At 26.4% G+C, this 11,418-nt stretch overlaps 3 protein-coding genes across 3 annotated transcripts; 2 read left to right on the forward strand and 1 right to left on the reverse strand.

Moving 5' to 3' along the window:
• Positions 1 to 506: 506 nt before the first annotated feature.
• Positions 507 to 2,389, reverse strand: LOC126858715 (putative nuclease HARBI1). Its single transcript, XM_050609189.1, has 5 exons — positions 2,177 to 2,389; positions 1,784 to 2,090; positions 1,541 to 1,681; positions 1,204 to 1,456; positions 507 to 1,115 (listed from the first exon to the last, which is right to left on the reverse strand). The coding sequence occupies exons 2-5, from the start codon at positions 2,014 to 2,016 to the stop codon at positions 585 to 587; spliced, it is 1,158 nt and encodes a 385-aa protein (XP_050465146.1). The 5' UTR covers positions 2,017 to 2,090; positions 2,177 to 2,389; the 3' UTR covers positions 507 to 584.
• A 154-nt stretch (positions 2,390 to 2,543) lies between these two features.
• Positions 2,544 to 6,756, forward strand: LOC126858712 (F-box only protein 21-like). Its single transcript, XM_050609186.1, has 9 exons — positions 2,544 to 2,935; positions 3,621 to 3,887; positions 3,965 to 4,412; positions 4,512 to 4,642; positions 4,726 to 4,879; positions 5,074 to 5,262; positions 5,523 to 5,609; positions 6,044 to 6,317; positions 6,479 to 6,756. Exons 1-9 carry the CDS (start codon positions 2,775 to 2,777, stop codon positions 6,607 to 6,609), a joined length of 1,842 nt encoding a protein of 613 aa, XP_050465143.1. The 5' UTR covers positions 2,544 to 2,774; the 3' UTR covers positions 6,610 to 6,756.
• A 467-nt stretch (positions 6,757 to 7,223) lies between these two features.
• On the forward strand, positions 7,224 to 11,329 carry LOC126858714 (probable cytochrome P450 6a14). Its single transcript, XM_050609188.1, has 7 exons — positions 7,224 to 7,977; positions 8,567 to 8,748; positions 8,835 to 9,204; positions 9,328 to 9,665; positions 9,988 to 10,218; positions 10,452 to 10,703; positions 10,934 to 11,329. Exons 2-7 carry the CDS (start codon positions 8,580 to 8,582, stop codon positions 11,095 to 11,097), a joined length of 1,524 nt encoding a protein of 507 aa, XP_050465145.1. The 5' UTR covers positions 7,224 to 7,977; positions 8,567 to 8,579; the 3' UTR covers positions 11,098 to 11,329.
• Positions 11,330 to 11,418: the final 89 nt, after the last annotated feature.

Consider the following 11,418-nt stretch of genomic DNA (forward strand, 5'->3'; position numbering starts at 1 on the left):
CTTCTTGAAGTAGAATTGTTCAATCAAATTGACCAATCAGGACAAAGGAATTTTTGTCTCGATTGGTCTGCTTTTGAATTACAGTCAAATGTGAGAAATATAATCAATTGTTATTGGTAAAGAGCGGGAGTATAGACTTTTGCATAAGCGCATAAGGAAATTGATTGGTCCATAAGCACATACAAGGAAATACACGAGTGATAAAAATGCAAAAACATTTGAAAGAATCGAAAACACATTTGGAAGTACCGAGAAAACTGCGATCATAAATTTTCGGTTATTAGTTTACTTCCAAAAAATAGTAATTTAATTATTATAATAAAAAAAATGTAATAAACATCTTATTCATATATTTTGTAAATAATTACATTTATATATATATATATATATATATATATATATATATATATATATATATATATATATATTTTGTAAATCATCATATATTTTGTAAATAATTACATTTTTATATATATATATATAATTAATTAATTATAATTTATAAATATGGAACATGATACATATATTTATATATTGTATATATACAAACGCATGCGCGCAAAAACATTTTGACTACGTATCATTCATACATTTTTCATATGTAATTTGGCACAAATATTGTTTCGTTTGATCTCTGCAACATTTTTATCATTGTGTTCAATTTTTTCTTCTTGCAGTTCTGTTTCTTCTACATCTAGAACAATCATTTGCTCGTGTAATTGAAATTCATCCTTTTTTAGCAAACAAATATTGTGTAGTACGCAACAGGCCAATATATGATCATATGTAAAATCCATACGACTTATTGCCAGAACATGTAATAGACTTTTCCAACGTCCTTTTAAAAGGGCAAACGCTTGTTTGATCATAATTTCACCAGAAGAATGGCATAAATTATAATTCCTTTGTTGTTTTGTAAGGTTTTCGTTATCAGGATATGGAACCATAAGATGCTGATGCAGTCCATAAACAGCATTTCCAATTAAATGTGTATTATTTGGAAATTTGTTTGAATCACTAATATATTCTTGAAGAGCGGAAACACAAGTATTATGATCCGAACGTACATTTCTCACATAAACATGTGTGAATAACTTTGTGTGATCACAAACAGCCTATAAAGAATGTACAATTTATTATATAAATTGTAACTATTAATTTAATACATATAAATATGTTACGAAACTATTATTAATATATTACTTGAAGCTGAATTGAATAATGGCTCTTCTCTGAATTGTTCTTGGATGAAGGAATATTGATATGGGTACCACCTATGGCACCAATGGTATCAGGAAAACCACTTGCATTAAGAAAACCATGTACAATATCCTGTATTCTATCTTCTGTCGGCCATACAATATATTTTGATGAAAGCTCATGTAATGCTCTGGCAACACGACGCACAGATCTTACAGCTGTGCCTTTGCCCACATTAAATCGTTGATTTATAGCACTAAAAAAATGGAATATTATTTCATATGTAATTGTGTTAAGATTTTGCATTATTCACAATGATCTAGATAATTGTAACATTTGCCTATATGAATCTGTAGTTGCAAAACGCCACAAACACAATAGAAGCTGCTTATCCGCAGGCACCATTTCATTTCCATCAGTACTGCGAGTTAGTTTCTCACCAATCTCATCCAGAATAAATTCAAATGTCGATGGTAGCATCCTGTTATCAAATGCATATAGAATGAATAAACATATGAACAAAATGGGATCTTCTCATAAGTTCTTATTAAGAGAGCATACAACAACAAACAATAATGCATACTGAAAATGAGATTTGAATTGTACACTACTAAGTGATGGAATTATGTGTTCGACATAATCTTCAGCTTCAGGAATTCGTCGATTATCTCTTGTTATAGAAACATTATCCGTAATTCCTAGTAAATCTTCTTCCATAATTAATTGTAGAATGCTCGCATTTTCATCTTCATAAATATAAGAAGCTGGCTCAAGGAAAGTCCTTACAACGCACATTAATGCAACATCCACTTCCATGTTCAAAAAATTATTATATCTTGTCGTTAATACATAATATCAAGAGAAAAGAAATCTCTTTATTTTAAACAATTCTGAAATCATCGAAATACTTATATACTATATACTTATATACTAAGAATATATATATATATATATATATATACACACGTATACATACATTATTATTGAAAACTTGTCGCATATATATATTTGCTATATATTTATTACTATTGATTCTGAGAAGAATTGTTATCACCCAATGGAAAATGAAAAAAAAATTGTATCATATTCTGCCAATCTTATAATGGATCAAAACTTAGAATGGATCAAATAGCTGTTAAACTAATTATCTGCGAAAGAGGATTTGCGGTAAGAGCACCAATCACAAGTATATCGCCGAACCGAATTTACCCGAATGAAACCGACGAAGATCGCATTCCGATGTATCCTGTATCCTGCTTGCATCTATCTTTAAATTTCTCTTACCCATGTTGCAACTGATCAGGCTGATCTTCCGTCTATATATTTTATAAGCTATGACATCGGCAAACAGTAATAAATAGAGGGAGATTGTGGATATATATATGATAAATAAAGTGGTACATTTCTCTCGGATATTTTAATGATTATTATGCATTTGTACCATAACTATTAGACATAATTAGTCATATCATTTGTGAGTCATATGACGGTTACATACGACAGATACATATCCGTCATCCGTCGCGAATTAACGCAGAGAGACTACAAACCGTTTTTGCGTACTTTGTCAAACAATGGCTACAATAACATGTATATCCGATGAAGTGATCAGCATCATTCTGGGACATGTCAATATTAGCATTGAGGATGTCGTGAATTTTGCCTCCACATGTAAGCGTTTTCGCAACACGATCAATGATGACAATGTTCTTTGGCAACACAAACTTTACCAAAGGTAATATCAGAGATTTTTCCTTTTGTAATAATAATTTTTTGTAACTTATATTAAAATCATTGTATAAATTAAAAAAAAATATTTTTTAAATGTTTCAACTTAGTTCAGTTTATTTTAATAATGCGTAATAAATTGCATTTTGCATCTTTTATTGAATATTAAACATATATATAAGAGAACCTAATGTGTGTTCAAGTAACAAGAGACTATAGATTAAATAAGAAAAATGCAAATAGTAAATTATTCAAAATTTTGATATTAAGTTTTAAATATGATGACAAACAAGTATATAAATGTTAATATTTTTTATTACCTAGATTGCTTACACAAGCAAAGGCATTTAATCTTATTGATAAACTTAATCATATATATATATATAATGATAAGTGTGTTATCTTCTTGATAAATTTTTTATTATTACACAATCTTATAACTATTTAGCAATTCTTACCTACTTCCATATATTTGGTGTTTCATTTATTGATATTATATTTTGTTTATTCAATGACATTAAAAATGTTTGTGTATTAGAAAAGAAAATATCTTTTATAATTTTTCTAATTTGTTTAAAATATATAACTTTTTATATGAAATTTATTACAATGTTTTTACTCATTCAATATAATATAATATTATACTTTTAGAGCATTATATAAAATAGCAATTTCTTTCGTCTTAATTTTAGATGGCCTGATTTGAAAAAAGTTTACGATAAACGAAAATGCGAAGAGCATATAAACTTTGAAGAAGAAGTAAGAGCAAGTTTTAAATGTAGGAAAGAATTATGGTGTTATGTGATGCAAATGTCTGAAATGCACTATTATAAAGATGATTTATCTGATAGTGACATGAAGGATTTTAATTTATTGTTCCATTTAGATAAGGATGGGTATTATATGAATTATTATTTTCTCACAGATGAAATAATGAGTTTTCTTGCAAAATCTCCAAGGTAAAATTTAATAAATTATTTAAATATTTTAGACTAAAATCTGAATTTATTGCACACTTAATATGCATATTTTTTAGCGACTGTAATTTGACACATAGATATTACATCAAAAAACTTCTTCGATATCTGCGACAATGCCATCTAAGGGATAAATGGAAAAAATTTATAAATTACTCCAGTAAACAGCAGCTTTTAGAACAGGCAGCTACTATTGTAGCTCAATGGTATCAACCCAAAAAACATGTTTCTTACTCGCATGTAAAAGTATCATTAGCAAACATTGCACAGCAGGTATTGGACTGCCTTAAAAAAGAAAATCCCGAGCATCCAATTTTCTCAATATCTGCTGAACAGTTTTCCTTTTGGGAACATAATAATATTGATGATAATGAGTGGGACAGCATAGAAGGAAAACAGATTATAGAAATACTTCGAGAAGTTTTATTTGATAAAGCAGGTTTTTCTGGAAATTGGCTTTATGTAACTCCTGAGATTTATAATCCACAACATACCCTTATAGACCTTGTAAGTTATAATCTATGATAGCATTATACTTGTTATGTTTCCTAAATATTAGTTTTTATTTAATATTTATTAACGTTTATTATTCTTTCTAATATATAGGTTTTAGAAAAAAAAATTGGTAATACTGTATCCCTAGCAATAATATTCCAAGGTGTGGCAAGAAGACTTGGTATACGTTGTGATCTAATATCTTTCCCAGGTCATTTTTTTTTAAGTTGGAAATCAAAATAGTAAGTATAATTTTAGTTTTCTTGAAACACCTCTCACTATTCTTGGCTTTTATTTTATATATATTCTTATTGCATGCTTACAGTAATACAACAAATTCTAAAAATGAAGAATGTTTCTATATTGATGTCTTACATCGTGGACGTATTCTAAGCAGGAACGACTGTCCCAGAATTCGTGGTGCTAAAAAGTGTCCTATAGAAAATTTTAATACATATAGCAAAGCTAGTCCTGTAGAGGTTGGCAATTATATATATATGATATTTATTAAATTTAACAATACATAATTTAACAATAGATAGTAAAGACAGTATAGATAATAATTAATTGCACATATCAGCAAATATATGCTGCATTAATAACACTTTTCATAAACAATTAGAAAGAGTAATAGCAATTATTTAGCTTTATTTATATATATCTTTGTTTTAAGGTAATGTTACGCATGATCAATAATTTGCAAATAGCAAATCGTGATAAAAGGACAGAAACACGTTCATTATTAGAGCTTCAGCATCTAATAGAACCAGATAATATAGACACGATTGCACAATTGGGTCGCTATTATATATTGCATCACATGGATGTATCAGATCTTATGGTTAAATTAATTGAAATACAGGTATATGAATAAATTTATGTATAGATAAAAAATTTTATAAATTTAATAAAATTTCTTATTCTTTTTGATTTTTTTACAATTTGATAAAATTGATTAATATAATGAATGTTATATTTAAATATTTTTTTTTTCAACTTTGTATGTTGTACAAGCATATTTTGACATAAATGTATGTGTACACGCACGCGCACACCAATGGGATCACAGTAGTAAAAAAAAAAGTATTTTTAAATAAATTTTGTATTTGTATATATTTACAGAATAATTGTAAGAATATTAGATGTGCAGAAGTAAGACGCGCCGAAATGGTACTGGATAAGTTCAGAAAATATACAGAAAGACTTTTGGTAAGATATACTTTGTAATTATGATCTATAAGCATATCAATTACATTGATAATCATTAATATTAATTTGTACGTTAAAAAATTGTTTAAAGAATTTTTCATTGGCATTTGGGACTTTGATTTGACAAAGGAATATGTAATTTAAGATTTAATGTTAAACTATTTGATGTTGTTATTTTTATAATGTATATTCTTGAACTTGGTAATGCTTGGCATGAATGTATATTGAACAGATATATTAGCAAAATAATTCGATTAATCATTTTTCTTAGTTATAATCACACTAATTATCTATAATCTTTAAGCTGATACATAAATCAATTCTATTTATTGCATCTTGAAAACAACAGCATCTTGAAAGTATTTTGTATCAAACATGCAAAAGAGATATTAAGTTTTGATATTAATAATAAATAATCTGTATTCTTCTCCTAGCCTTGCAATAAAACAATAAGACAAAAAAAAAAGCAAAGAACAAAGGAAATGTTGTTTAAGGTTGGAATGATAGTGACATGTCATGATAAAGTCACATCTCGCTCCTTGTTAGGTGTAATTATTGGGTGGGACGAGGAATTTAATTCACGTGTGGAAATGGAATGGAAGCAATGCAGACCTTTATATAACCGTCCTGTTCCTGGATCTAATACTCTATCGCAACCATTTTACAAAGTTCTTTGTCAAGGGGATAAAGCATATTACGTTGTTGAAGGTATAATATAACTAAATTATTAAAAACATTTTATATATTTTATTGATGTTTATTGACATTTATGTATTATATGTTTATATATATATTTCTATATGTTTATATATATATTTCTTTATGATCTCATTTATATAATGTAAAAAAGTATACGCTTTTGACTATAGACGCAATAGAGAAGAAATCTTATCGTGATTGGATGACACACAAAGAGATTGGCCGATATTTTTGTAAACATGAAAACGGATGCTATATACCAAACAAGATGTTAGCAGATCATTATCCATGCGATCTATGATAATTAAGGCTTGATAACATATATACTAAAATTACTAAATTAATCACTTGTACTTTTAGCTGTTCCATCAAGAAAATACCTAGACAAAAATCTTGTAAAATGTGCTGCTTTTTTTTATTCTAAATGAATAATTATATAAATATATATATATATATATATATATATATATATATATATATATATATATATATATATATATCAAGTATCAAAATAACTAACTAAATAATAACAAAAAGTGAATAAGTGCGACATTTTACAATTCACTAAACATGATAATATAAGAGAATCTTCAATTTTATTTATTTCTTGCACATATTGCAATAAAACTCTATGATTTTTTGTGCAAAAAGTTTCAAGACAAGATGTTTATATTTAATATAATATTTTGATTTATTTTAGTTATAGATTTTATTTATATAGCAAATAATATATCTTTAATAATATATATACACACATACATATATACTTGTGTGCGTGCGTGCGCGTGTGTGTGTGTGTGTGTGTGTACACATGTATGTATATAATTATATATACATATATATAATTATATATATAAAACTATGTTCTTTGCAAATATATATATATATATATATATATATATATATATATATATATATATATATAAAGCATAAATATATTAAATATAGATAAAAGTTTATATATCTTAACTATGTCAAGGCATATTTTTTTCCCTCGCATATGTGCAATCGTTGAGAAAAACGTACGAATTTGCGTATGCGCAAACATTTGATTCACAGTTGTCATAAAATAAATCTAAAATTAAATTTTTAAAAAATATGATTTATATCAAATATTTATATTAATAAATTAACTTATATAATTTAAACAATAATACGATAAATTTGCATTACATTTCTACAAATTCTGTTAATAATATAATATATTTTATGTATTTACTTTTTTTATTTATAAATTTACTTATAAATTTATTATTGCAAAATAAAATAGAAACACAATTGACAACTTTTGTATATGTACTTTTCTTATTACTATTAATTAAGTTGTGTATTTAAAATATTGGGGATTTATAATAAAATATTGTGCAGCATTATTACATTACATTATAACAGCAATTAGTAATTTTAAATAACATAGTGTAAGAATAATCATAAACAAGGAGAAAAGAAGTCATAGTCATCAATCAGATCATTTACAAAATTCCATCTTAAAAATATCGATGTTTTTATCGCATACTTATATAAGAATATTTACGCAATAAACGCATAAGTATCCAATACATGCTCGCATACACATGCAGCAGTGATTGTGACACGCAGAAATAAATCTTGCAAACAATTTATCGTGACGGAAAGATTAATTTGGACAGACGTTTCTTTTATAAAAAAGGTAATATTGGCAACTGCATAAATATTTTATAAATTTAACATATTCGAGATATTTCAAACAAGTTTGCATACACATTTTTATAATATAATAAATTATTTGTTAAATCAATTATATAATATAATATAATATAATATAAATCAATTATATAATATTATATAATATAATAAATTATTTGTTAAACAAGATTAAACCAATTTTTAATAAAAAATATGACCTAAAAATATTATTTATCACAAATATTTTTAAGTTTTAATGTTTAAATACTTTCGTTGAGCTAAGGCAATCAAGTAATGTACAATTGAAATTGTATGAATTAAAAGTAAGATTTGTACATTTCTTTTAATCCTTGCAAAAAGAAGAAAATTATAAAAATCAACTGTTTTGATTTCTCTAAATTTAATGTTTAATATATTAATTTATTTTTGTTCTAATTGGCTCTTTTTTTCATTTATTTTATTGTAAGAAACTTAATTTAAACAAAAATTAGTACCTTCACAGTATTTCACATTTTTATGATTCTAATCAAATGTTATCGAATTTTACGATTGTGATCAAATATAATAAAATTACTTATTTTTATTTGTTTCAGACAAGAAGTTACGATGCTACTCATGGAATTAATTGGGATTTTCATCGTTGTTTTAATCATTGTGTATACTTATTATAAGTATGTGTTGTTTAATTTCTGGCGCAAAAGAGGTGTTTTTTATGTCGAGCCTATTGTGCCAACTGGTAATATCGGAGCCTTAGTAACTAAGAAAGTATCAATAGGTAAATATCTTCTCTTATATAATGATTCCTCTCTTTTTCATTTATTTGAAGAAAAGCGGAATTCAATAAAAGAATTTTCTTAATAGGCGGATTCTTCCACGATATCTATGTAAAATATAAGGAGCATCGTGCTATTGGAATATACACATTTTTCAAGCCAAATCTAGTAATCGCCGATCCTGATCTTATTCGAGAGGTGCTGACAAAGGAATTCAAAAATTTCCATGATCGCGGAATGTTTTGCAATGATAAGGTTGATCCATTGAGCGGTCATTTGTTTCTACTACCTGGGAAAAAGTGGCGAAATTTGCGCGTCAAATTAACACCCACCTTTACTTCAGGAAAAATAAAGCAAATGTTTGTAAATCTGAAGATGTGCGGCGAAGAATTCGTAGAAAGCCTAGAAAGCATTGCTCAGACAGGAGATTCCATTGAGATAAAAGATTGGTTTGCAAGGTAAGATTTTTTAGAAAAGAATCCTTGTATGTGTGTATATATATAAAATTATATATAATTATAGTATATATATATATATAATTTTTTAAATATTGTAATAATTTGTTGAAAATGTATTCATAGATATACAACGGATATAATTATGTCAACAGCTTTTGGAGTCAAATCCAATTGCATGAAGGAAGGCGATAATGAATTTCGATATTGGGGAAAAAAGATCCTTGAAGTTCATCCCTTTTGGATTGCTTTATCAGTGTTTACACCTCAAGTTCTAGATTTTTTTTCCATTCCTATCAATAACCAAGGTGCGACCAAGTTTCTTACGGAAATATTTCGGGATAATGTGGAATATAGGAAAACTCATAACATTGTCAAGCATGATTTTATGAATCTGCTCATACAACTTATGGAAAAGGACTACATTGAACCTGACAACATGAAAGATGTTGTCGATAAATCCTGTAAATATGCACTATATATTTATTTTAAATTAATGTTTTTTTTATCGCATTTATTTTATTCGTTAAAATCAATTTTATTTTTAAAAATTATATATATATATATATATATATATATATATATATATATATATTTTAATTAAACATATGGAATAATATGAATATGTAATTGATCATATATATAGTAATCATACACACACACACCACACCACACACACACACACACATATATAATAGTATAATAACGTAAAAACATTTTTAGTTTTTGTTTTCAAATATTTCTAAAAGAAACGAAATTAGTACAAAATATTTTATTTATATATAGCAACCATGAATAGACTCATTTTGTTAGAAGCGGTTGCACAAGCTTTTGTCTTTTTTGTCGCTGGCTTCGAAACTTCTTCGACAACAGCAACGTTCTGTTTATATGAGTTAGCTCAACAACAAGATTTGCAGGACAAACTTCGCAAGGAAATCGATGAAATATTAAAAAAGCATGGTGAACTGACGTATAATGCTGTAAACGAAATGACATATCTTCATAAAATAGTAAATGGCAAGTTGATTTTATTATAAAGTCATTGGAATCAATTATTCTTGTTAAAGTTTCTCTTATACAAATGAATTAAAAATTTTATTTATGATCGAGGTTTATACGCACATCTAACAAATTGATATTTCTTGACTTGTATATAAATATAAATGTACCCAATAACAAAATATCTATTATATATATTTTCGGATTATATATTTCAGAATGTTATTTTTATATTTTTTTATATATTGCAGAGGCAATGAGAAAATATCCGCCTGTACCTATTTTGAATCGCATATGTACTGAGGAAATCAATCTTCCAACAACAAATATTCACATATCTAAAGGGATGTTAATCACTATACCATTACTCGGATTACATCGCGATCCGTCGATATACCCAGATCCCGATAGATTTGATCCTGAAAGATTTAACGAGGATAAAATAGCAGCCAGACATCCTTATGCTTATTTGCCATTTGGAGAAGGACCACGAATCTGTATTGGTGAGGATTAATAAAATTTCTTTTAAAAAAAGAATCTTTATATTCAATTAGCAAATTATGTTACTCTTTTTACGTATGAATTGGAAAAAATATTTTTTTTTTAAATTATATTTCTTATAAATTCTTTGTAAGTCTATAGCAAATGTGAATTATCTCTATTATCATGTTATCAATATATCAGAGTATTGTCGCCATTATCTTATCGTCATGTTTACTAATAATATTTTTAGGTTCGAGATTTGCTTACATGCAAACCAAAGTTGGACTCATAAGTCTTTTATCAAAGTTCAAATTCAAAGTTGATCCGCGAACTTCGACCCCGTTAATTTTCGATCAAAATACGTTCATACTTACGGTCAAAGGCGGTATATATCTTATTATCGAACCACGATAAAAAAAGTAATAAAACTTTTAAATATTTCTTATTTCTTATAGCTTATTTGTCTCAAAAATATCTTGTACGTATCACTATTGCAATTTTGCTTTTTGTATTATATTTGATTCTTGTTATTTTCACACTATCAAAAGAAGATATTTGGGTGCACATATATATAGATAACATTAAAATTTTTATGAGTAATTCTTAAGAATTATTTTTAAAATAATAATTATATGTGTGTGTGTGTGTGTATGTAATAAACATATATATATATATACATATATATATATATATATATATATATATATATATATGATATGTATGTATACATATGTA

This window comes from Cataglyphis hispanica, chromosome 2, assembly GCF_021464435.1.
Source record: "Cataglyphis hispanica isolate Lineage 1 chromosome 2, ULB_Chis1_1.0, whole genome shotgun sequence".
In the NCBI taxonomy this organism is placed as follows: Eukaryota; Metazoa; Arthropoda; class Insecta; order Hymenoptera; family Formicidae; genus Cataglyphis; species Cataglyphis hispanica.

Bases quoted from the DNA above. Each gene is read 5' to 3' on its own strand.
- LOC126858715 (XM_050609189.1), bottom strand. From the start codon at position 2,016: ATGGAAGTGGATGTTGCATTAATGTGCGTTGTAAGGACTTTCCTTGAG. The intron at 1,682-1,783 runs GTATGCATTATT...ATTTGATAACAG, and splicing joins CAATTCAAATCTCATTTTCA to GATGCTACCATCGACATTTG. The intron at 1,116-1,203 runs GTAATATATTAA...CATTCTTTATAG, and splicing joins ATTATTCAATTCAGCTTCAA to GCTGTTTGTGATCACACAAA.
- LOC126858712 (XM_050609186.1), top strand. From the start codon at position 2,775: ATGGCTACAATAACATGTATATCCGATGAAGTGATCAGCATCATTCTG. The intron at 4,413-4,511 runs GTAAGTTATAAT...TCTAATATATAG, and splicing joins AACATACCCTTATAGACCTT to GTTTTAGAAAAAAAAATTGG. The intron at 6,318-6,478 runs GTATAATATAAC...TTTTGACTATAG, and splicing joins AGCATATTACGTTGTTGAAG to ACGCAATAGAGAAGAAATCT.
- LOC126858714 (XM_050609188.1), top strand. From the start codon at position 8,580: ATGCTACTCATGGAATTAATTGGGATTTTCATCGTTGTTTTAATCATT. The intron at 8,749-8,834 runs GTAAATATCTTC...TTTTCTTAATAG, and splicing joins AACTAAGAAAGTATCAATAG to GCGGATTCTTCCACGATATC. The intron at 10,219-10,451 runs GCAAGTTGATTT...TATATATTGCAG, and splicing joins TCTTCATAAAATAGTAAATG to AGGCAATGAGAAAATATCCG.